The sequence below is a fragment of the Pantherophis guttatus genome, chromosome 4, assembly GCF_059756535.1.
Source record: "Pantherophis guttatus breed Tessera chromosome 4, ASM5975653v1, whole genome shotgun sequence".
NCBI classification, from domain to species: Eukaryota; Metazoa; Chordata; class Lepidosauria; order Squamata; family Colubridae; genus Pantherophis; species Pantherophis guttatus.
This window is the reverse complement of record NC_142066.1, coordinates 66,033,283-66,059,725: the sequence shown is the minus strand read 5'-3', so window position 1 is coordinate 66,059,725 and position 26,443 is coordinate 66,033,283. Positions and strand designations below refer to the sequence as shown.

The following is a 26,443-nucleotide window of genomic DNA, read 5'->3' as shown; positions in this document are numbered from 1 at the left end:
TTTGGCAGAAGGGTCCTGCAGCAGGTTCTACCAGGCGAAAGGCCCCTGGACCGCTCGGACTCCCGCCCTAGGGATACTTAGCTTGTGTATATCCCATTGCTTGGACTCTCCAAGCAGCGCACGGGAGAAGGAACATTGGGACTTACCTGAATGTTAGTTCTATGTGCACTGCAAAAGAGTCCAACCCCACCCTAGTTCTTGTCGTGGTCCAGTTTCCAGTGGAGCTGAATTATCATACATGCTACATCCTCTCCGGATCCACTTCGTTGAAACACTGAAGCTCACAGGAGGAAGAGGGGCGTGGCTAAGCAAATTCAACTCAGTCTCTGGCCAACCAGACAGAAGTTAACCCATTGCTTGGACTCTCCTGCAGAGCACATAGAACGAACATTCAGGTAAGTCCCAATGTTCCTTTACTGCTGGCTGTTATATAAATATGTAATCACTATACTGAAATTCTTAACGCGCATCTTTAAAATGTAAACCTGCTTTACCGACCTCAGAAGGATGGAAGGCTGAGTCAACCTCAAGCCGGTGATACTCAAACTGCCAAATTACAGGCAGCCGGCAGGCAGCAGAAGTAGCCTGTAGTACTGCATTCTAATCACTGCGCCACAATGGCTCTATATAAAAACTTTACCATAAAGCCACATAAGTAATAAATATTAACACCTGCAATGTGGGTCTCCTTTGTAGAGCATTCTACCACAAAAATGGGAGGAACAGTCCCTATTCTGTATTTTATTCACCTATATAAAAAAATCTATTTAGAAACTTCGGAGCAAGTTGGAATGCCAGATTGTAAAACATAATATAATTTGTTAATCTGTCTTAATGTGTGAATTCAACAAAAGATCAAATTGTACTCACAGGATTCTGAAATGTGCTAAGCACCTTTTGTAATTGATTCCTAATCATTGCCACCATTTGAGGATGGATTAAGGATTATCTACTAACTCTCTAGGAAGCGGAGTAATATAAATCCAACCAAAGCGAGATGTCTAAGTGGATCAACTGATCATTTTGCCAACATCTATGTTATTGAAATTGTTGACTCAGTTTTGAACCAATACTTTAATAGAACCTTCTCCATCATTGCGCTGACTGTTCAGCATAGCTCTATCTATAACCTGATCTGGCAATCTCATATGCATATAAAAAGATAAGACATTAAACTGGACAAAAATGTTTTTATTTATTAAATTTGTCTGCCATTCATCTTTTCATGAGGCCATATCATTTGGTCCTTTCTTTCTTTCTTTGGAATGCATGTAGAGACATCCTAGAGATCAAGAAGGCATGCTATTTCCCCATCTTTCTTATATGGCAAGTGGAATGGGAGCATCAAAATGGAACTGCTGAAGAAGTGGCTTTCTTGGGAAGATAGGGCCTGAATAGCAGAACCCACCATGAACAACTTTGTAATAGTTTTGGTTTCCAAGTTGTCTGAAAAGCAGATCGTCTTGTAGATCCATTGAAACAAAAGGAGAAATAGGGGGAGTACATGAAGAACAGCATTAGTTATCAGTATGGATACTGTAAGATCAGTAACAGTGAATTCCTACAGTACTGGGATTTGAATAATAATTAGTTTTAGGCTATGTTTTAGCCAAAAGCATTTAATGTGACTGAAGAGAAGGGTTGCCCAAAGACAATAAGCCTTGTTTTCTTGCTCTAGAGTTGGAGTTATCTTTCTTAATGGATCCATCTTGGTAACCAGAAGAATTCCTCACAGTGTAATTCAAGTACTATTTGATGTTTTGCATAGTTGTATTCCCTCAAAAATACTATTCTGCATCTAAACTGCAGTTGCTAGACAATTATATGTTGGAAATATGTTGGTTATTGCTGAATAAGTTTTTTAATAATGTCTAAATCTTCAACAGGTAAAATATAAGAATCTTAATGGATATTTGAAATTATTTTAGCAGAATACTTCTCTTATAAATATAAGACATAAATAAAATACTTGTGCTCAAAGGTTGTGTGAAAAATTGTTTAATCTGAAATTATTTTTGTTTCCTAGGTAGGACTGACTGTAGTACCTGACAGTACTGCTGGTGCTATTTTGTGTGCTCTTAGTAAACTACTGGATCAAGTATATGTCCTTAATGAAAATGCTTCCAGATTCCTAGCTACTTTGTGTTATAGTCTTCTCTACTTTCTCTTAACCATAGAGAGGGAGGATACAGAACACATGCAGAAGAGGTAAGCTTTTTAATTTTAGATTTTATTCTTATTGGTACTTTCCAAGCATTGTATGCATGTGTGTTAATATATGTTCTTGTTTATTGTAGCTGAAGACTAGTTCAGTTGTACAGGTAGCCCTCCGCCTGTGATTACAATTGGACCCAGAAAACTGATCATTGAGTGATGTGATCATTAAGCAAGATGCCACCAGACTGCTTTGCTTAGTGATTGCAATCCCAGCTCTCCCAGTTGCGGTTATTAGTGAAATCCCAGGGAGAGGTACCAGGTTTCCCACCAGACCCAGGGAGAATAATGAGAACAATAGCGTTCATTAGCTTTTTCACCAGATTTGAAGTCCTTTGGCATGCTGGAGAAACAGTCCTCAAATCTGGTGAAAACTCTACTGAACATCAGCATTCTGGAAAGCTTAGAATGCTGGTGTTTGCTAGCTTTTCCCTTGGGCTCAGAATGCTGGACTTTACTAGCATTTTCCTGTCTGAATGCTGGCATTTAGAGAGAAAACGCTAGCAAACACCAGTGTTCTGAAAAGCTCACTAGCAGAAATGAAGTCTGTTAATCCACTGCACAAGAGGATTTCCCCTTCATGCAGAGGGAAAAAATAACACCTTGGCATATGGGGGAATGGACGTCAAATCCTATTTTCTAAGAAAGACTTGCAACTTTCCCTGCTGACTTCTTCATTATTTTCTGGGGAAGCCAGCAAAGATTGCAAATAACTATCATCTGATTGCAGAACACTTGGGAACTGCTTGTAAATATGAACAGATTGTCTGGCACCCAAAATATGATCATATGACCAAAGACACTGGCACAATGCACAGAAGTACTTTATAGGTCATAAAGCACCTGTTCTATGACTGTCTGACTGTGAAGGTCATTAAATGACCAATTGTAAATTGAGGACTAACTACTTTGACAGTAATCACTGTGGACTTTGAATTTCTGATTAAGATTTGTTTTTCCTTTTTTACAATATTCTAAAAGTAATATTACATTTTATGAAATTTACTTTAGTATAATTTTTTTCTTGTGGGAAATTCTGTCCTGAAAGACAAGCTTAAGCCAGGCTTGGATGTTTTTAATTTAGTAATGATCAATACATAATAAATTCTCACAATTAACTGTGGGGCAGAAAGCTCACTGTTCCCATTTTTAACAATAGCTGTAGACAAAATGACTGAATTTTTTACAATTGTAAATTTGTAATAAATTGTCAGCCCCTTGGAGACTGCAAATAAATTATATCTACAAATTCTTTATATTTACTTTTTATGTATTTATTAAATTTATATGGCTGCCCATCTGACTTGCATATGATTCTGGGCTAAACATACAGTTATAGTACAAGTAATAAATGTGGTTATTTGCCTGGTTTGAAATTACTCCTTTCTTACTATAAATCTAGCTAAACTTGTGCACATCTACTTTTCCCACCCTTCCTCAACTTCGGTTTCAGGGATGTACTGTGGAGTTCCTGTATCTCAATTTTAAGCACCTCACTTCAAATCTTGAGAATGATGTTGCAGTCTCTTCAAGTGAACCAAGCCTCCCGGGATGAATTGCCTGTTCTTGCTCAGCTTCTTTGTTTGCTAATGCAACACAGGCAGCTTCAGACTCATATGAAGACCAGTGAGTTCCTGGTGAAACAGATTGTCAAAGATATTGTGGTAAGGATCCTATTCTCAGTCACTGGCTGTTGAAGCCAAGTTGTTGTCTCATAGAATTGGAAAGTAACAGTTTTTCTCATGGTCTTGGTTGGTCTTCCAAGCAACTGGTCACAAAGAAGGCTGAAAGAAGTTGGCCCATTAGTCATTGAAGGATAAAGAGTCATTCTTCTCTTTTCTATCATAAGAATGATAGTGGGCTTTCTCCAAAAATAATTTCCATTTTAACCCCCAATTCCAGTAGGCAAGGACTAATCAATTTTTTCTGCTTCCAAACTTAGGAAATAGCATTACAATATTCTGTCTTTATTCCTTCCTAGTTTGGATTGAAGGCAGAACTGTATGTGAGCATATAATTCTTTTAAAATTTTCTTTATATTCCATCAGAATTTGTCTTCATAACTTAAGGATGACAGATTAGCAACAAAAGGATCCAGTTGTATTGACTATCAATGATCTGATGATAACTTCATTATCTATATAAGAATGTATGTATGTATGTATGTATGTATGTATGTGTGTGTGTGTGTGTGTGTTTGTGTATGCACACACACACATAGAGGGAGAGAGGAAGGGAGGGAGGGAGAGAGACAGACAGAGAGAGAGAGAGAGATTGAGATTTAAGAGATCTTAATAAATTCTACAGACCACAATTAATATTTTTACATTTAGCTTCCTAAATTTTAATGGATTATGATAAATTTTGGTGATCTTGCCATATTATCTGTAGTTTCTTTTGACATATAAACTCAGAAGTGAATAGGGCACTTTCTATGTTATCTTCTGCCACCTGGATAACATAGTATTCTGGCTATCCTGGCTTCACTGTGCATTAGACTCTCTGGAAATTAGTGGTTGTCATTGTCTTCTTACAAGTGTGGAAGCTGCCAACTGTATTAAGAACATAAGAATATAAGTAGTGCCTTGCTGGACTGAACAACTGATCCAGCTTCGAGTTCTCATATTGGCCAACTAAAAGGAAGCTTACAGATAGTCCTCGAGATATGACTGTAATGGAGCCTGCCCATTATGATACCACATTTAAGTGTTTCACCTAACAATTTCCCCATTCCAGCTCTTTCTAATGAATCTAACAAACCTGCAGGATGCCTCAGGGTGGGGGAGGTCCTTGGAAGCCTAGCACAGGCCCAAGCCCATCTGCCCTGGCCCTCCTGACACATCCTCCGAGATGCCACTGCTCCACTTTCTATGCCTTGGATATAGAGCCATTTACTGCTTTGTTCTGCTACCTTAACAAGGTCTATGGCACTGCAGAAACTTTTTGCAGCATTTAGAAGGATACTTTCAGTTGATTTCTGGGTATAATTTAAAATGCTGGTTCCCCATAAAGCCATTTATGTCTTGACACTGGATACGTGTAAGACAACCTACTCTTACTCAAATCAACCTGACCAGTTGGGTTATCCAAAAAGATACTGCTTCTAGTTTTTTGCTTGCAGGAGGTAAAGAGTGAAACTAGGAAACCCTGTTTTTCAGAACCAACTATCTGGAATAGTCCCCAAGCAGAGATCAGATTTATTTCTTCTTTGATGGCCTTCAAGATTTAAAAACTCAGAAGCTTGGGAAAGCATTCTAGTCAGTTAGTGCCATCCCTTTTTTTCACTTTCCTGATATATTCATTTAGATTGATTGTATATATGTTAATTTTTCCATGTCATGTAAGTTGCCAAGTGTCACTAGATTGCAGTAGTAGCTTAGAAATGTAATCATAAAATTGAGTGATTTATTAAATTGAGTTCTATTAGACTTTTACCCATAGCAATACTTTAACTGACTTCCATTCTATCTATCTATCTATCTATCTATCTATCTATCTATCTATCTATCTATCTATTATTTGTTCGATTTATATGCCGCCCTTCTCTGGAGACTCAGGGCGATTTACAATGCGTTAAGCAATATCCTTCATACTTTTGTATATACCTGCTTAGTAGAGCTTTTTGGCCCTCACTAAGCGGTGTTCTATTTTATACAAAGTCAGCTTATTGCCCCCACAAACCGGGTCCTCATTTTACCTACCTTGGAAGGATGTAAGGCTGAGTCAACCTTGAGCCTGGTGAGAATTGAACTTGCAGTAATTGCAGGCAGCTGGCAGCTAGGTGCTACTTTAACAGCAGTTTTAGTCTGCTGCGCCACCAAGGCTCTTGCCTTGAACTGGAATTCCATATTTCTTTAATTACAAGCATCTGCTTGCTAACATGTAGACAAAGTTAATTTGCCTATTGCTTGGCATGTTATAAATATTGTAAAACCAAAACACATACGTGCTTTCTTAATTTAAAAAAAAATCAGTAACTTTCCTTCTTTGTATTCTATGGGTCTCCTAGATAATTGTATAGGTAGTCCTTGACTTACAATCACAACTGGGACTGGACACTCAGGTGCTAAGTGGTGGGGTTATTAAATGAGTTGTGCCTGATTTTACAACTTTTCTGCCATACTCAATAAGTGAATCAATGTAGTCATTAAGCAATCCATCCTCCCCTACTGACTTTGCTTGTCTGAAGCCCAATGGAAATTTGCAAATGGTGATCATGTAGGTCCAAAATGCTGCAACTGTTGTTCATTCATGCTGGCTGCCAAGCACCTGAATTTTGATCATGTGATTACGGGATGCTACTATTGTGTGAGTACTGGTCATAAGTCACTTATTTTGTCAGATTGCCATAAAAACCACTTCAGTTCAGCTTTGCTGCACTTTGATGGCAGCCTGCCATAAAATGTAGGGAGAGGGAAAGGGAAGATGGGGGGATGACAGGAACCAGAGGTGCCATCCAAAGACAATGACTGAAATCCAAGGATAGAAGCCTGGGAATAGAACGCGAAATGGCCATCCAAAGGGGCATTAAATTGTGGAACTGTTACTAAAATACCAAATTTGAACCTTATTGGACACCACCATGATGATCAAAGGAGAAGGGCCTGGGAGAAGGGAAAATTATGATTGGGAAATCCTCAGATCTGCATTTGTTATACTATATCTACTAGTACTTGGCTTCAGTAAACATATAACTTCATTACAAATTGAGTCGAGGGTCTTTCTTTCCTGAATGTCCAAGCTGGGACAGGCCTGACATAGCATTGTCATAAATTCAAATAAATTGTTATTTATTATTGTTAAATAAATGGTCATAAGTCAAGGACTATTGTATCTTACATTTGTATCTACATGAGTTATAAATAAGAAAACACTTTCTCTTTTCTATTTCAAGTAATTGTTATGTTTTTTGATTCACAGGTCTTGAAAAGTGATGAAGCTCAAGAGCAGTGGTTGACAGACCTCCATTACAATTTCAATATATATTTAGCCACTCATTCTCCAGGATCTGGGGCAGTCAGTACACTATATTAAAGAGAATATTTGGTTGGAAACTCTTTGTATGAATGAAAAAAGTCATTTTTTGTGGAAATTAAAAATGCATTTTATACAATCTCTGATTTGTATGAAAAATGTTACTCTTTACATTTGATATTAACATTTAAAAATTACCTGAAATAAAATGAAGTAATACAATAGCTTAAAGCAAACAAAGAGAATCATATGCAAATTTTACTTACTGTGAAGAACAGGAAACCATTAAGTTGGTATACCCGAGTCTCAGCATTATACATTAAAAAAATATAGATCATTTAAATAAAAATAATGATAAAACTACCATTAAAGATACTTTAAAATGTCCATGAATAACCAACAGGCTCCCTCTTTATGCTATAGCAGAGTTTTATTTTCATTCCTGGATCTGGTGTGTTTTGCTTTCATTATTGTGGCAGGTTTCATATTATATGAAAAATGTTTATATTTCCCTGGATTTTCTGATAAGCAAATATCCTGCAATCCGCCTGCTGTAAAAGAAGCATAAATGTATTAGTGCTTTTGTTCAGTGAGGACTCAAGATAGTTTTCTTTATTAAACATTAAAAGAAATCTAACTTAAAATTCTGTCTTATGTAATTGAAGGTCATTAAATGGCAAATGTACTTTTAATTTTTTAGAGGATTCTTGTACCTATATTATCTCTACTGTGTTCTACTTTAGCTCTACCATTTTTATATAAATCTGCTTACATAAATCTGTTGCTTTTTTAAAAAAAATCATTCTTGTTTTGTCCATTGACAGGTATTACAAAAGGGAAAACAAGGAATAACTTCAAAATTGGTACAGTGGTGCTTAAAAGTTTGTGACTTTTTTTGAATTTCAGTGTTTCAGCATGACATAAAATGTGATCTGTCAAAAATCTACACTTGTTCATTTATTTAGGAAAATGATCCAAAACTACATATTTGTGTGGGGGGGGAAGAAAGATATGAACCTCTAGGGTTATCAGTTCATTCGAAGGTGAGTGTTTCCATCAATGAGATAAAAATTGGGTGTGAATGTGAGAGGCCCTACCTTATTTGAAGAACAGAATTTTGGGTATTTGCTATCAAAATCTGATCTTCACAGCAGGGTATCTGGAAGGATCTTATTGCTCAAAAAAGATTTATGTAAACCTGAAAAAGCCGGAAAACTACAAAATGTTTGAACTATATCCATTGTCAAAGTTTCAAAATAGTTTTGCGTTCTGTTCCTAGGCCACGTGTCATTGGGTCAGTATTGCAATCAGGTTTTTCCCCCCCAAAGGCTCTTGCCTTGACATTGGGTTTCCAAAGCACTTAAATTTTATCTTCACTGCAAATAAAGTCAGATCAGTCCAACTTTATCTAGAAGTAGATTATCTGTCCTAGCAATCCAAGATATTCTCAGTGATTACTACAATTCAGCTGGATAATTTTTTTCTTCAGCTTTTGTGATGATCCAGCTTTTGTCTAAATTTATTAGGGTCATAATCTGACATCAGTAAATGCTATCAGTAAAGCATGATAGCAGAGCATCATATCAAACAGAAAATTGATATGATTAAATCCTTCCCAGAGTCATCCTAACTCTAGTTTTTTAGATTGCCTCTCATTCCCCAAATTTCTGTTTAGCTTGCTGTTATAGATAACAAAGCCAGCTGAGCAGTGTGCAGGTATTAGAAATATCCTTGCTCAATATTACATTAATCACTGTTCTTATAAATGATAAATAATTTCTACTTCTAAAAATGCTTCTGCAATTCTTGGGAGTTCAAAATCTTTTCATAAACTTGTAGGTGTTAACATGAGCTGGGAGGAGGAAACAAGGCAGGGTGAAATATATCAATTATCATCCCCCTAAACCAGGCTTGGGTGAAATATATCAATTATCTCCTCTCTTCCTCTGAAATAAAGTTTTTTTCAGTCTTTTAGCTAAGAAATGTGTTTTAACAATTAGTGAAATGCACAATCTCAAGAAACATATCTTCAAAATATTTTTATATTAAATTTGTTTATTGCTCATCTCCCTAGAAGGTGACTCTTTAGGAAGAAAAACCCTAGTAAGAAAGTATTTTCTGCTCTTTAAAAAAAAAAACCAAAAATCAAAACTTTCAACACAATGTGGGTATAATTTGGAAATAACCAGGCAGTGAATCTACCAAAAGCAAAACTAAGGACAAAACTTGGTGATTATTCTGGATTACCAATGCTTAAGAATTATCTTTAATGCATGCAGATGAAATCCGTCATCATCATACAGTAAACCATTCAATTAATAGATCAATAGGGAAAAGGGATATCCAACAGTGAATGTAAAATTTGAATTGGATTCTACACATTCATAAAATGATATACATGAATATAATGACTCATGGAATTTTATAGATGTGTATAAACTTTAATTGTTGTATTTGAAGTCCAGAAAATCGCAGGACAAAAACACTTTATTATCTAATCTTGCAACATAACACTGTGTTGTTATCATTTTGGGTGAGGGAAATAAAGTAGTGTAAGATATCCTTACAGTTATTCCAGGGAAGATGAGGAAATGGATGAATAACATTGTAGTTTATTGGGGATTTTGTAACATGAATGTTATACATAACCTGAATTTGTTCATAACATGAATGTAAGGTTGCAAATTTCCCTGTTTCATTCTTTCAACTAGCCAGAACATATAAAGGCATTTTAAATGTAGCAGGGAAAAAGTGAGAGTATGTTTGCGTGCTACCAAAAAAGCTGCCAAAAAAGCAATATAGTTTTATGTGGCATCAACAGGGTTAGTATCAAGATCATGTGAAGTGTTAGTACTGCTTTATTCTGCACTGGTAAGACCATGCTTGGAATACTGCATCCAGTTCTGCTCACCACAATATAAAAAAGATGTTAACACTCTAGAAAGTGTATAGAGAAGAGCAACAAAGATGATTAGGGGACTGGAGTACAATGAACAATTGCAGAAACTGTGAAGGACATGGGTAACATGATAGCAGCGTTCCAATATTTGAGAAGCTATCACAGAGAAGAGCAAATCAATCTATTCTCCAAAGCACCTGAGGACAAGACGAAATGGATGGAAGATTATCAAAGAGACCTAGGAGGAGGAATTTTCTGACAGTAAGAACAATTAATCAGTGGAAGGGTTTGTCTTCAGAAGTTGTGGGTGCTCTTATCACTGGAGGTTTTTAAGAAAAGGACCATTTTTCCAGAATAGTATAGGTTTACATTCTGAGGGATCCTTGATGCTCTCTGCGCTTGGTGGTTTTTTTTTGCAGACATTTCACTACCAAACTGCATTCCTGGTGAGGAGGTTTTTGGGGTTTTTAAAATTTCTTTTTGGGCTTTTAGATTGTCTTTTTTGAGTGATATATAAATGTTGTTTATATCTATGTGCCTGTTGATGGCCACTGTGTCTGATTGCCAGGCCTCCAGGAATTGTCTGATTAACAGTAGACCAACAATCAGGAAGTTCCAATGAAAGAACCAGTAATGCAGACAAACAAGGTAACAATAAACATATTAACCAAGGAGCCACTAAGAACACTCTCACCAATACTGACAGAGCAAGCCACTAATATCTAAAAATAAGAACAAACTGCCCTCCCTCCTAGTGCTGTTGGTGGTACCAAGTTTGGTAATAAAACCTCTGCAAGAAAACCAAACTGCAAGTTTAATAACAAACTAGGAGGTGAGAAACTCCTGTGTCATCATTGCAACAAAACCCTGTTTAAAGCACTCTGTCCCTGATAGTGCTGTTAGGTTGGTGCGATTTTCAACATTTTGGCTGGACTGGAGCGTTGTTCTTAGTGGCAAATTCCTTGAAAGGAGTGTGTTTTTATATAAATGATAAATAGTACAATAATGCCAAGGTGGTCTCAAATCTGTACTCCCCTGATGTGGAGCTTTTGACTATCAAATGCAGACCCTTTTATATGCCTAGGGAGGGAGCTATAGAAGCATTACAAGATTCTTTTGAGTGCACGGACTGGGGCATGTTTAAAGAAGTGACAACAGATAAAAAACATAGATTTAGAGGAGTATGCCATCACTGTGTTTGCATATATTCAGAAGTGCATTAAGGATATCCGTCTCTTTAAAACATTGTTGTGAGGGCTAATGCAAAACCATGGACTATGAGAGTCACAAGATGTTGAAAGCTTGGAATGTGGCTTTTAAATCTGGTGATATGCTAGCACTTAGAACAGCCAGGGTCAATTTGAAAAACACCATAAAAATTGCAAAGCAAGCCCATTGTCAGAAAATTCAGAACTTTTCCCTACAAAAACCAGGTGTATGTGGACCATTGCAGACTATAAGGTGGCTCTATCTTGTAAGAGCAACACAGACATTTTAAATGAGCTGAACACATTTTTTGGAAAATTTGAGGCATCAAATAGCACTTCTGTGAGGAAAGCTGTGACCCATCCTGACATGCAAGTACTTAGCTTTGATGTTACCTCTGTCTGGAGAACATTGCGGAAAGTTAACATTCGGAAAGCAGCAAGCCCAGATAATATCCCTGGATGTGTTCTTAGGGAATGTGCAGATGAGCTGGCTTGTTTTCCTACAGATATTTTCAACTTTCATTGTAGCAGGCAGTGGTCCCATCGTGTTTTAAGACTGCCATTATTTTGCCAGTGTCAAAAAAATCTACCATTAGGGGTCTTAATGATTACAATCCTGTTGCACTTAGATCCATCATTATAAAATGTTTTGAAAGGCTGATAAAGGACATTATTGTATCCAGCCTCCCTCCAGCACTTGACTCGCTTCAGTTTGCTTACCATCCAAATTGCTCTACAGAAGATGCTATTTCTTCTATCTTGAGTTTGGTGCACTTAGAGGAAAGAAATACTCACGTGTGAATGCTGTTTGTTGACTTTAGTTTGGCACTTAATATAATTTAATACGATCATTCTTTAACACTCCTTTGTGCAACTGGATTCTTGATTTTCTTATTGATAGGCCCCAGTATGTATGAATTGGGACTAATACTTCTAACACAACGTTCTTGAACACAGTTTCTCCTCAGGACTGTGTCCTAAGTCTGCTGTTGTTCACCCTGCTGACCCATGACCGTTATGCAAGGTTTGCCACCAACCATATTGTATGTGGATGATACAACAGTAATGGGTCTTATTCAGGATGACAATGAGAGAGCTTATCACAAGAAGGTAGAAGGTTTGATGAACTGGTGTAATAAAAATAGTCTCATTTTAAACCGGGGATGGGGGCGGGGGAGGGGAATCATTGTCAATTTCAGAAAAACCGGGCACAGCTAGACACCTCTGTGCATTAATGAGTCAACTATGGAGGTGGTTAGCAGCATCAAGTTTGCAGCTGACAAATAAGTTGGCTTGTCACCACTTTTGTGGTGCAACACTTTTGTGTTCCAAGAGAAAAGTACATATTCCTTCCGCTATCCTTATGACTTTATATAGAGGGATGGTCAAGAGCATATTGCATTACTATCTGGTTTGGAAGCATTACTGCTTCAGGTAGGAAAGCTGGGCAGAGAATGGTGAGGACGGCAGAAAAGATTTCTGGTAGTTCACTTCCTTCCATCCAAGACATAGCATATAAATGCTGCTTGAGTAGGATCCACAGTATTGTCAGAGATGCTACACATTCTGTCCATGACCAATTTTCCTTGTTACTTTCATGGTACCCGAAGCAGAACATCCAGATTCAGTCAGAACTTTGTTCCATATAGTGTCAACCTTGTGAACTCTTACATGTATGTATGTATGTATGTATGTGTGTGTGTAGGTACATGTGTGTAATACATACATGTGTGTAATACATACACACACAGACACACACAGACATATATAGAGTGTGTGTGTGTAGCATGTATATATGTGTTATGCATGGGTATGGGGAGATACACACACACACACAATTTTGAGAGTGGGAAACAGAATTTCATTTTTAGGTGCCAGTATGCTCACAGTAAAAAATGACAATAAAAATGATCTTATCTAAAAAAATGTAGTTGGATTGGAGAAATATGCCAAGCTTACCATCGAACAGGCAAAAATAGTGAAAACTGATGGAATCAAGATGCCCTATGGAAATAACATCAAGATCTGGATGAAGATAATTACTACATATACTTTGGCATTCTTCAAGCTGATAACATCAAGAAAAAGACTAGAAATGAATACATCAAGAGGCATTGAGAGATAATACCTGACTGGTGCCATACTTTATCTGAAAAAATGAAAACTGTTGGGGAAAAAAAGCAGGCAGCTCAAATGGGTAATTGGGTAGTTCAACCAGTTAAATATAAGAACACTACATCATTTTGGCGCTTTGTGTAGGGCTCCGTGCACTATATTGAGCGCCATTGAATTGATGTGTTTTACACCTCTAGACCTAATTACATGTTTATCCCACTTGGGTCTTTTTCCAAAATCTCCATGAACTTTTCTTGCAACTGAAGAATGGAAAATCTACAAGATGGTGGTGAAATCTTACCCCATTTGAACATCTAAAGACATTTGTAGATGTCACTATGGGGATTTTCTTTATCCATGCTGATAATTCCATTTATGTGATCAAAAAAATGCATGGGGGGGGGGGAAGTCAGCAAAAAAGTTACTAATGATTATAGATATTCTGCCTCAACGAACACTGCCAATATATAAAGGCATGACATATGTTGTGGTGTTTAGTTTTAGTTCTGCCCTAAAGAAGCTAGCAATAGGGCTGATGAAATGTCCACACATATTCACTTTCTCACATCGCCTTTTCTGGAAGCCCTTTCACCAATATCCATTTTGTCATTTTTCCTAGCATGCTCAAGAAATCACCACAACGGGCTTTTTTTCTGAGGTTGCTATACGTATCTTTTGCCTCACATCTAATGTTTATAAAGACGATGATGACATACATTGGAATTGTACCTGATATTAACTGAAGTTCACAAAACTGCTGTTTTGAAGAAGGCAATCTCATTGGGTGATTCACCTTTCCTTCTTGTGAGTGCCCTTTAAAAAGAAATTTCCAAAGTATATGAATGCTGAATGCCTCAATGAATGAAAAGCATTTATCAACATAAAATAAATAAATAAAAATAATGATAAATAATGAATTAAATAGCACTATTTTCATAATTTTACCAAAAGACATCATCATTAGTTATATCATTAGTTATATCTGCCTTCAGGAGGAAGCTGTTTCAGAGTCTTCCACTCAGCATACTGTCACTGCAAGCCATACAGTATAAGGTAGACAAACGCTACCTGAAGATAATGTTCCAAAGGGTCTAAGTAATAAAGCACCTTGAACTGGCCCTAAAAATCTATCAGCAACCAATGTAAACTAATGCTAGTCAGAAGGTGGGTTGCTGTATTTTTTGCCAATTGGCACCCTCCCCCATTTTATTGAAGTAGCCTATCTGAGGCATGACAAGAGGCTGAGTCATGCTTTAGCACCTCTCGATTCAAGAAAGGAAAAGAAACAGAGAGATCTACCAAAGCTGTCCAAAGGCTCTCCTGGCTATGACTGCTATTCTAGCAGGAATTGTTAGCTCAAGGAGAATACCTAGATACCTAGATTATACATGTTAGATAGATAGGCAGACAGACAGAAAAAAAGAATTATGACTGAAAAAAGTTCAAATTCTCAAGATAAATACTTAGTGATATTTATTATTACCATATATCTGCTTCAAAGTGGTTGACTTTTGTACCAAGCTGTTTTTGTTCATTGCCTTTGGGATTTTGCCTGAAGTAAGTGCTTTAGGTACAGTAAAGTTTAACTTTTTGTTCCAAATGGCCTTAATGCACAAGACAGTTGTTTTTTGTTGCCATTCATCTTTACATTGCTGTTTCGTGCTAAAAAGCTGAAGGAATTGTTTTCTTAGCTGATAGCTACAAGGAGAAAACAAGTGGGAAATTCTGTTTTAGCTTACTGCTTTTAAACTATGAACCATCTTTTTTTCAATTTTTTCAATAACAACATTTTCTCTTAATCGGATTAACTCCCTTATTTTCAATATTTTAAGAAAGCAGTAAGCAAATATAAAGAACTCAGGGATATATAGTAACCAGTCTCTACATAGAATATAGAAGACATAAAAAGCAGAGAAATAATAAACTGGGAAACAAAAGGAAATCCATATAACATTAATTCAATCCTTAAATTTATAAAATACATAAAATTTACAGAAACTCTATACTTTTACACCATGTTCTCAATTTTAGAATATAAAGACATTTAAAAAATGAATAATAAATCTGTTCCTTAATATGAGGATAATTTCATCTGTAGATATAATATAACCGAGCCCAAGGCAAAATTCTTCATATAATGTCAAATTCTTTATTTCAGGAATATAAGTCAATCTCATTCACTTTCTTGCCTTCTTCTGATACATTCATTGGCCCTTGGGTTCTGCTTTTGGATAGTTCTAGCAAAAAAATTATGTCCTTTCTTCATGAGAATGATTATTCCTACAGCTAAATGACTGCTCACTGCATTATTTCCACATTATTATGATATCTAATATTCTTATATTCCAAAACCATTTAACATATCTGAAATTGGGAAAAGTTACCATGGAAACAAAAGGATAACAGATTAAAAAATGATGCAATGTCCAATGTTCTATCATCTGTGTTTATTTGAATCACCACTATCTGAATTCTGTACTGATGATCTAAATCAGGTTGAGAAATACTGAGCAAATCAGCAAAATACAATAGAAATCTTCTAACTATTCCACCTGCTAATATCCCTTCCAATTCACCTTACATATATACTTCACATTGCTCAAAATATACCAAAGCACAAATTTAAATATATGCTAAGCCTCATGATGAAATCTTTAGTAGTAATTAAAATGAGATAGAATACAGGAATCTCATCCATACCTTCTCCATACCTTTTGAATAACATTTGCTGCATTATACTTCCTCTGAAAGAGTTCTTTTCTTACTCTTTCTTTTTCTATTACTTGCATCTGAATTGCTGATGGGACTGATTCAGTGTATGCATTTTTATGCTGAACAAAACCATGCTGATCTTCTGAATTCGTGGATGTTAACAGAGCTTCTCGATTCAGGCTTGCATCACTTCTAGCCATCTTGTTCAGTGCAATTGTTGCAAAACTTGCATTTTTGGCCACCAAACAGATGTCATTATTTTTCATTTTGTTGATCTGGGTAGCTGTAGCATTTGAAGTAGCCTTTTCAACTTTCATTGTTCTTACTGTGGCACTGCCAGGTCTGCTTGAACTAATCAATGACCATTTTTTATTATTTGATTCTTTACTTTTTGTCTTTAATTGATGTGGATTATTTTTAAATGCTGCATTATATTGTCCCGAGTTTCTTATACTTCTACTACTTCTACTAAGGCATTTGTCATCCTGAATAAAAACTGTTGTTTCTTCAGAATGGTTTATATTATTCCTTACGGAGCAATTTGGATGGTCTAATTCTTCCCCAGAGTTGGGAGATTTAGTGTTTGAATTATGCCTTTTATTGCTGATGTGCACAAACATACCAGTTGTTGTTGTAGGAGGCTTCCCATCCCTGCCTAAGGAAGCAGATACAGTTTGATGCTTTTTTTCAGTTTGATGCCTACGTTGGTCATTATTCTTACAGGAATATGAAAGGATATAGGCAGGCTTGCTATTACTGTTTGCCTCACATACACCTGTGGAAATGAGATAAATACAAATATGCTTATCACTTATTAAATATGGTTAGCTTGGTACGGTTAAATATACTACGCTTAACAATTTTGATACTCAATATTATTATGATACAAAAATAGTTTTTTTCAGTCAACTTGTAAGACCTAGCTTTAAAGCTAAAATAGTTTAAAGTCTTAATACATAAATATTAAATATAAACAAATAATAGAACATAGGTTGCAGGATTCTAAAAGAGTATACAAAACACCCATGTGTGAATCTTTACAATATCCTACTCTTCCAGAACATACATATACATACATACATATATACATATATACATACATACATATTTATTTATTATATCCCGCCTTTATTATTTTTACAAATAACTCAAGTTGATAAACATGTCCAACACTTTTTCCACCTCCTATTTTTCTCGGAAAAACAACCTATGGAGGTGAGTTGGGCTGAGAGAAAGTGAGTGGCCCAAGGTCACTCAACTGGCTTGCATGGCTAAAGCAAGACTTGAACTCATGGTCTCGTTTTCAGGCCTGGAGCCTTAACCAAATTTTTAGATAGGAACCCCACTCCTATATATACTATAAGTATGAATGCTGAAGCAAAATTTCCATTAATCTCATAGGTTCTATGGTTCACTAGAGTGCTGTTAATGACAATCTAATAAAATAGGCATTGTAGTAGAGACAAAGTCTGGATTATGTGAATTCAAATATAACTCAAAGAACTATTGCTATAGGTAAAAGACCAATTTTTTATTGTAATCTATGTAATTTACACTTACAGTTGGACTAGAAGACCTCCGAGGTCCCTTCCAACTCTATTATTCTATGTTCTAATAAGCTGTTTAGCTGGCAAAAGTGGAGTTGCTCACAGAGAGTGCCAAAAATCATGCCAAAGCAGTCTTGAACAAAAGTATAAATGCATCACAAATGTAGCCAAGGATGTTGTGCTCTCTTAGGACCCGGGTACCTTCGAGACCGATTTCTGCCACCAGTAGCCTCCCACCCGCCAGTCCGCTCCCACAGAGAGGGGCTCCTCAGGGTACCATCGGCCAAGGTATGTCGGCTGGCGACACCCAGGGGGAGGGCCTTCTCTGTGGGAGCTCCTGCCCTGTGGAATGAACTGCCCCCGAAATTGCGCAAGATCTCCGACCTCCATGTATTTTGCTGTGCCCTCAAGACCCTGCTGTTCCACCAGGCTGGGCTATCAATGTAAATGATTTTAAATTGGGTGTTTAAAATTTTTGAGTTTTAATTTGGGCCAAAATTATTTAATAATTTTAATTATTTTTTAATTGATGTCTGTATATTTTTGTGTTTTAATAGGCTGTATACTGCCCTGAGTCCTTCGGGAGAAGGGCGGTATAGAAATAAAATAATAATAATAATAATAATAATAATAATAATAATAATAATAATAATAATAATAATAATTACTGTTGACTTAATCTTGTTACTGACCTCAAGAATAATTAGCTTTAAATCAGGAATCCTTTGATTTTCTGTCTACCATGAACAAAAAAATATGAGACCTTTTAAAAGAATAGTGTTACTTCTGAAGATTAAAAACAAAGCTGAAAGGTGAGAATTCAAAGAAAGTCAAGTATATGCAAAAGAAAAAAAGAAATTCTCTTTTAATAGGAAAGCTAGAAACTATATTAGAAAACAAACAAACAAAAAAGCATTGTTCCCTGATGTGTAATCAGCATACCGAATTTCCAAGCACACAGTGAATTCACTGACTTTGTCAGTTGACATAACCACCACTGAGAAGGGAAATTTATTGACAATGGTTGTAACAAGCAAACTGGTAGTAGCTCAAAATATTTAGACATAAGCAGTAGAAAATGGAAGCATTCTCTATTGTAGCATGGGTTATGGAGAAGGTTACTAAATAAACCCTTTGGAGGCAGAAAGACATTAGCAATACCTTTTATATATCATACTAAACAGTTTATTTATTTATTTATTTATTATTGCGATTTATATACCGCCTTTCTCCCTAGGGACTCAAGGCGGCTTACAAAATGACAAATTCCAATACAAATCACAATGAAATAAATTAAAATCAACAACCCTATTAAAAACAGTTTAAAATTATAACAGTGTATCCCCAAACGGATCAGTTGAGTTGACGAAAGAGCCACGTTTTCAGCTTGCGACGGAAGGAAAGAAGGTCAGGGGCTATCCTGAGCTCGGTGGGCAATCCATTCCAGAGAGTCGGGGCTCCCACAGAGAACGCCCTCCTCCTGGGGGCCGTCAGCTGACATTGTTTGCTGACGGCACCCTGAGGAGGCCGACTCTGTGAGAGCGCACAGGACGGTGGGAGAGCGGCTGGAGATGGTCCTGCAAGTATTCTGGGCCTAAGCCATGAAGGGCTTTATAGGTGAGCACCAGCACCTTGAAATGTATCCGGAGCACCACTGGCAGCCAGTGCAGCTCACGCAGGAGAGGTGCTACACAGGAGTATCTAGACGCCCCCATAACTACCCGCGCGGCTGCGTTCTGGACTAGCTGGAGCCTCCGGATGCATCCCAAGGGCAGCCCCATGTAGAGGGTGTTACAATAGTCCAACCTAGAGGTAACAAGGGCATGAGTGATTGTGGCGAGGGCATCCTGGTCTAGAAAAGGGCGCAACTGGCACACAAGATGCACCTGTGCGAAGGCCCCCCTGGTTACGGCCGTCAGATGGTCCTCTAAGGACAGCCGAGAATCCAGGAGGACACCCAAGTTGCGGACCCTATCAGAGGGAGCAAGAGTTTCTCCCTCGATCGTTAGCGATGGAACCTCCAGATCCCGGGATGCTGGCATCCACAGCCACTCAGTCTTGGAAGGGTTGAGTCTAAGCCTGTTCCTCCCCATCCAAACGCGCACCGCTTCCAGGCAGTGGGACATCACGGCAAGGGCATCCCTAGGGTGGTCAGGGGTGGAGATGTAAAGCTGGGTATCATCAGCATATTGATGATACCTCACCCCAAAACCACAAACCATGATCTCACCCAGCGGTTTCATGTAGATGTTAAAGAGCAGAGGGGAGAGAACCGATCCCTGAGGCACCCCACAAGTGAGAGGCCTCTGGGAGGATCCCTGACCCCCCACCCAAACTAACTGCAGACGACCAGAGAGATAGGAGGAGAACCACTGTAAAACAGTGCCTCCTAACCCCATCTCCCCGAGCCGCTGCAGCAGGATACCATGGTCGATGGTATCGAAAGCCGCTGAGAGGTCAAGAAGGATCAGGATGGAGGAACAACCCCCATCCCTGGCCCGCCAGAGATCATTTACTAGGGCGACCAATGCCGTTTCCGTGCTGTGACCATGCCTGAAACCAGATTGGTAAGGATCAAGGTAGTCAGTTTCCTCCAGGAATTGAGGGAATTGCTGCGCCACCACGGACTCAACAACCTTCACTAAAAAGCGAAGGTTGGAGACTGGACGATAGTTGTTAAGAATGTCAGGGTCCAGGTTAGGCTTCTTAAGGAGGGGTCGAACCACCGCCTTTTTGAGTGCAGCGGGGAAGACCCCCTCCTTTAATGAAGCGTTGACAACAGCCTGGATCCAGTCTCCAGTCACCTCTCTGGCTGCCAAAACTAGCCAGGAGGGACAAGGGTCCAATAAACACGTGGAGGACCCCAGCCTACCCATAATCCTGTCCACGTCATCCAGCAAAACAGGCTCAAACTCAACCCAGATGTTTCCACCAAGACTAGCCCGTCACCTCAAAGGACTCTGTCCAGTCGGAGTCCAACCCGGTCCGAATCTGAGTGATTTTATCTTACAGAAACTGTGCAAAATCCTCAGCATGGCCCTGCAAGGGATCCTCCCTCGCTCCCTGATTAAGGAGGGAGCGAGTCACTCTAAACAGGGCTGCTGGGCGGTTTTCTGCAGATGCAATGAGAGTGGCGAAATAGTTACGTTTCGCCACTTCCATCACCACAAGATAAGACCTAATATGGGTTCTTAGTTGTGTTCGGTCGGACTCTGATCGGGAGGATCTCCAACCACCCTCCAGGCGTCTTTCCCGACGTTTCATTTCTCTGAGCTCTGCGGTGAACCAAGGAGCCGCCTGGGTTCTGCGTTGGATCAGAGGCTGCAAAGGTGTGATTCAATCCAGGGCCCCCACCTCAGCCCGTTCCCAGGCTGCGACAAGGGCTTCGGATGAATCGTGAGCTGAGGAGGCGGGAAATGACCCAAGCTCCATCAGGAACCTTTCGGGTTCCATCAGGCGCCTGGGGCGGAACCATCTTACCGGTTCCGCACTCTTGCGACGGGGGATGGCAGTGGGAAAGTCAAGCCTAAGGAGGGAATGATCGGTCCATGACAGAGGGTCGATAGATAAAGTCCCCTCCCCACGATCATTTATCCACCATCCAGAGAGAAAAATCAGGTCGAGTGTGTGTCCTCCAATGTGAGTTGGGCCCTGTACAATCTGAGTTAGATCATGGAGGTCATGAACTCCCGCACCAACTCAGATGTCTCACCGGCCAACGGCAGGTTGAAATCTCCCACAACCAAAAGGTTGGGTAGTTCCACCGCCAATTCGGCTAAGACAGCTAGTAGTGTGGGCAGGGCTGAGGCCATGCAGCTGGGGGAGAGGTACATGATCAACAGCCCTGACTGAACTCCAGGGTCCCATTTCAAAAGAAGGGATTCACACCCACCTATCTGAGGGTGTGAGAGTTCCAAAAAATCAGGCCTTTTGGCCGGTTCAATATATTTCTCTTGCAATTGGTGTAGATCATGGCAACACAGAATTGATATGACCACTAAAGTATGCCAAGAATGCAATTAACTTACTCTATATCTTTATAAGAGTTCAGGTCATAAGCATGACAAGGAGTACAATATAAAGGAACTGAATTATTCAACAGCAATGAAATATACATTAGGGATGTATAGACTATTCCTCTTGAGCCAGGGATGCAGTGACAATTGTTCTCTGTGACAAAAAGATTGATATCCAAAGGTTCCTAGCATTTGCAATCTTTGCCGTAGCAAAGGAGTACAGAAAATTCTGTATATTTTTTGTAAACTGGCAGAATCCTTTCATTAAGACAAGAAGACAGGAATATTGGGGATGGGTGAAGAACTAAGTCTCCTTAAATATATTCAACTAAAAAACAATGTTAAAGTACTGTATTTGTTGTAGAGAAATCCCCAATGGGTTACTGCTGTAATAGGAAAAAAAAGAAGATAATGATCATCACCCCTTTCTTCCCAAGGCATGCACTCTTCAGGCAGATGTCCACCTCTGGAAGATTTTGTACTGGATACTGTACAAGTGCATAATTCATATGTGTAAAGCACAGAGAACAGAAGTTTAAAAAATATAGAATTCATACTTTTTTTCTTATAACTGCTTTTATCAATATAATAGCTAACTACCTTGAGGGGCTGAAGGGTACTCAAGGGTATCTTGAGGATACTTGAGGAATTGTCACAGAGAAGCGGGGATCTACTTGTTCTCCAAAGAACCTATTTTAGATTCCTACTGGATATTTCTGCTGTGTAAAGGAAGGCCACCGGGCATCTGAGTGAGTTACGCCCGATGTCAGCCCCAGCCTTGGAGCCAACCAAAGAGGGGAAAGAACCCTTCAAAGCCAAAAGAGGGGACCCACATGGGATAACAAGTTGTAGAGTTCACCTTTCTGTCCAGCGCAGAGGAGAGAACTCTGACCCTTACCAAGATGGGCCCTGTAATGTACGAGAGTGACAGCAACAAAGAAGACTGCCTGATGATAAGTGACCCCATAATCCCCATGACAGCTACAGTCAAGATCACTGTGGCAACTTTGGACAATAATGGGATTTTATTGTCCAAATAAAATTTGGGCTTGGGCTGTACCATCTTCCTAGTCATCCCCCTAGTGGTGGAGAAGCTAGGGATTAGGCTAAGGATAAAAGAGTTGTTTATCTAATCAATGCAGATTAGATAAACAACTCTAATCCTAATCTGCATCACACACAGTACTTAAAAAGAAAAGACTATAGCCCAGTAACAACAGCCAACCAATCAAACTTTTTTATTAACCTACTTTTTATATATGCTATCTTCTACTTAATTTATTTTTACTCTAACTCTCTATGATTTTCTTTTTAGCTGATCATTTCTTTCTATCCATCTTTTAAGACTTTTATCATTCCAACCATTTGAATCCTTCCTCAAAAACTATAGTGACTTGTTTTCCCTTTTCTCTTTGCTGCCTCTGTACTTTTATATACTAACACATCTTTTTCTATTGTCAGTATAACTATCCTCTATTGACCAAAAATTTGATACTTTCATAAATCAAGATGCATTTGCTGCTTACTTGGCACAAATCAAATAGCACAAATATGGCTGTGGTATATATGGTAGTATAAAGCATTGGATTCTTGCCTTCCCAGTCCCCCCATTTTAGGGTTCAGAAGAGGAGTCTGATTTTAGGCTTGGCAAATAGTAAAAGAGTTTACAAACCCATTTTTCTTTTGTGATCTTCACCAAGTAGCTCTACTGAATGATTTTTGTTCTTGTTAGTCACTTTGCTTGATAAAACAGTGCTTCTCTTGCCTTTTCCTGGTTGATTTTGTGACATGTTGCCAGATGGGGGCCTTTTAACAGGTGGAACAGAGCATTGTGACGTATGAAGTCTCAAATGATTTCTTTCCATCTCAGAAAAATTCTGTTGCTGTATATTGATCCTAGTAGTTTTGCAATTATGCATTTCTTTCTGCTGTTCTGAGGCTTTCCTCCTATTTTCTTCTTCACGTTTCCTACAGTCAATATTTATAATATTTAAGAGTTAAGGGATTATAAGAATTATTTTGAATTTTTCACTGAAAAGTTCTTAAAATGTTAGAAATTGTTTTAAAAGATCAAAACCACATATTACTTATACTCTTTTTCTGCTAATCACAGATTATTTAGGCAAAACAGCCTAAGGACCTCATTCAGTCAAATTACTGGACTATTTAACTACATATTTAATATAAAATATTTGGCATATTGATTTAGATAAAGAAAATTCCGTACATCATCATAAACTATGAACTTAGATCTTAGTTTTAAAAAATCTGCTTCTCATATAAAATCCCTAAGTTTTTTTAAAAAAGAATTAAACATTAATTAAATGCTTAAAGCATACAGTAAAACATAGCATATAGAAAATAAAATAATCAATAGCATATACAATAAAGCAACAATAAAAAGCTTAAAAACATAACATCAGATCAAATAATCAGTTCTAGATGAAGAAAAGCTAATCCAGGAACACAAGTGCAAAGATCACGCCTGTAACTTACTGGTCATGTATAGAGCAGTTTTTCTAATTACTGTATTTTTTGGAGTATAAGATGCACCTTAGTTTTTGGGGAGGAAAATAGGGAAAAAAATTCTTCCTACCAGGTATTCATCTGGCTAGCATCCTCAGCCTGGTCAGCTTCAGCACATTAGTTCGCTGATTTTGAGCGCACGCACCTGGTTGGGGCTGAAATACAGCTTCTAAAGCACAGCTGATTGTCGGAGGGAGCAGCAATGAGAACAGCAGGCAAAGCACGGAATATCGCTTCATTTGCAAGCACTTCATTGAGGCTAAAAAACAGCTTCAAACTCACAGGTGATCATCAGAGGGAGCGATGATCCAGTGACTAAAGCAGATGAATCGCGGAAGAGATAAGAGAAGGCAGGAGCTGTTCCAGGTAGCCATTTTGAGCATCGCATGTCACGTTTTCAGCCTCCAAACGTATCACGTTTTTGGGCGGCGTTGGGCGGTGATGTGATTTGGTGATCCTCGCAGCCTAGAAGGCCTCTCAAACGGAGTGTTTGGAGGCTGAAAATGCAATGTGCACTGCCCAAAATGGCTAAGCCATTGTCGGTGGCAATCTCTGAAGCAAAGAAGAGGATGCACGGAGGTTAAATGGGGTGGGGGGTGCTGGGTGGGCAGGGCTACAGTATAAGGTGCACACAAATTTTCAGTCTCTTTTACGGGGGAAAAAGTGAGTCTTATACTCCAAAAAATACAGTAATGTTTTGATTACACTCTAAATTGGATCAATTCAACACATACTATGTAGGCTTGCCTTTGAAACTTATTCTGGAACAAAAATTAATGAAAACATGGCACTTCACTGCATATTTACTATACACTGTGCAAAGTGTAGATATGGTTCACTGATAAAAGTATTGGTTTAAGTAACTTCTTACTACAGACATCACAGCAGTGGTGGGTTGCCTCCGGTTCAGACTCGTTCTATAGAACCAGTAGTAAAACCGGTGGGAGGCTCCACCCACTGACCCGGACATCATCATAAGTGATCTGCACATGCGCAGAAGCTTCTGCGCATGTGCAGAAGAGCGCGCATGCAGGCACGATGCAAACCAGTAGTAAAGGTAAGTAGAACCACCCCTGCATGACAGTACCTTACTTTACAGATTTGTTCCTAGGGATTAAAATTAAGGGAAAACTCTATATAAACTGTACACAGAGGAAAAAGGATATAAATACAATAAATACATTGTGCTGTCTTTCTCTTTAGTAAAATGTAAATTAGTGTATATATTCTTATTTGAGGACTAAGAATATTTGAAGGGTTATCTCTTCCAACAAAGATTGGCAGCCTATGGATTGCATTCACAACGAAAGCCAATTCTTTATGGAAACATGAGGCAATCATAGTTCACTTGCAGAACCTTAATTCTGAAGACAAGATTGCTTAGTCCCCTTCCATCCTTTAAAGAGGTATTTTTATTTGGCAAGACATTTAATTTGCCCCTCAATAATATGACAGCCTTCTCTAGGCAGTCAATTTGTTGTAAGCAGAAATCCAGTACAATCCCAAATACAAAGATTCTTTTTTTTAAGGAAATAGAAGTAAACAAATAAAACCTGCAAAGACAAAATAATATATTATACAATGGACAGATGGTAAATGTCAGATCAAAATATTCTCTGCCATTTTAAACTTCAACTGTTGTAACATGATTTGTGACTGTTGACACACAACAGACCATTTATGTAGCATGCCTTCATTGATTCCTCTGTTTCAGAAACAATCCCGAAATGTGCTGTTTCAATGAGATGTGACAGAAAAAAGTCCTAATTTTAACTGTCATTGCTGTCTTGTCATGCATTCTCTTCAGAAGCAGCTCATTTAGTCTCAGAGCATGAAAAGCTACAAAGTGAGTTGCAAATTACACTTTGGAAAGCTAAATCATTCAGCCTTTGACACTGAAAAAGGAGCTTATTTAAAACATTTGCAATAATATTATTACTTTATAATATACAATATGTGATATCTTTTCTTACATGGTATAAATACTTCTGTTTAAATTCAACATAAATTATTAAGGCAAATTTTCTCCTGTTAAGCCAAAAAATAAATCAGATAAGTAAAATTCATTTATACAGAGGAGAAATCTGTGAAATGGGCTATAGGACTCAGAACAGTTGGCTGAGCAACCAGGGCAAGCAGATCAGAACTACTGCAATGTATTTTACCTGTTGCAAATATACAGACCTTAAAAATAAAGACATAATGATCTGTTATTATAGATCAAGTCCAACA

General features: G+C 38.2%; 2 protein-coding genes across 7 annotated transcripts in view; one reads left to right on the top strand and one right to left on the bottom strand.

The window, feature by feature from the left end:
• TEX10 (testis expressed 10) overlaps nt 1–8,130 on the top strand; it is a 44,566-nt gene extending 36,436 nt beyond the window's left edge. For all 4 annotated transcript variants that reach the window (XM_060691789.2, XM_060691787.2, XM_087892339.1 and 1 more), the window contains 3 exons: nt 2,031–2,208; nt 3,668–3,878; nt 7,135–8,130. In XM_060691789.2, coding sequence (XP_060547772.1) covers nt 2,031–2,208; nt 3,668–3,878; nt 7,135–7,248 — 503 coding nt within the window. In that variant the 3' untranslated portion in view covers nt 7,249–8,130. The remainder of the gene's footprint in view (nt 1–2,030; nt 2,209–3,667; nt 3,879–7,134) is intronic.
• The window catches only part of INVS (inversin), an 85,369-nt gene continuing 65,913 nt past the window's right edge, over nt 6,988–26,443 (bottom strand). Inside the window, exons 13-17 of one of the 3 annotated variants that reach the window (XM_034416385.2) lie at nt 23,358–23,653; nt 16,111–16,897; nt 14,894–15,108; nt 14,140–14,223; nt 6,988–7,739 (exon numbers count right to left, since the gene is read on the bottom strand). In XM_034416385.2, coding sequence (XP_034272276.1) covers nt 7,606–7,739; nt 14,140–14,223; nt 14,894–15,108; nt 16,111–16,897; nt 23,358–23,653 — 1,516 coding nt within the window. In that variant the 3' untranslated portion in view covers nt 6,988–7,605. Of the gene's footprint in view, nt 7,740–13,085; nt 13,300–14,139; nt 14,224–14,893; nt 15,109–16,110; nt 16,898–23,357; nt 23,654–26,443 lie in introns of those variants that run through there. The other 2 variants (XR_015733879.1, XM_060691785.2) reach the window with 2 other exon arrangements.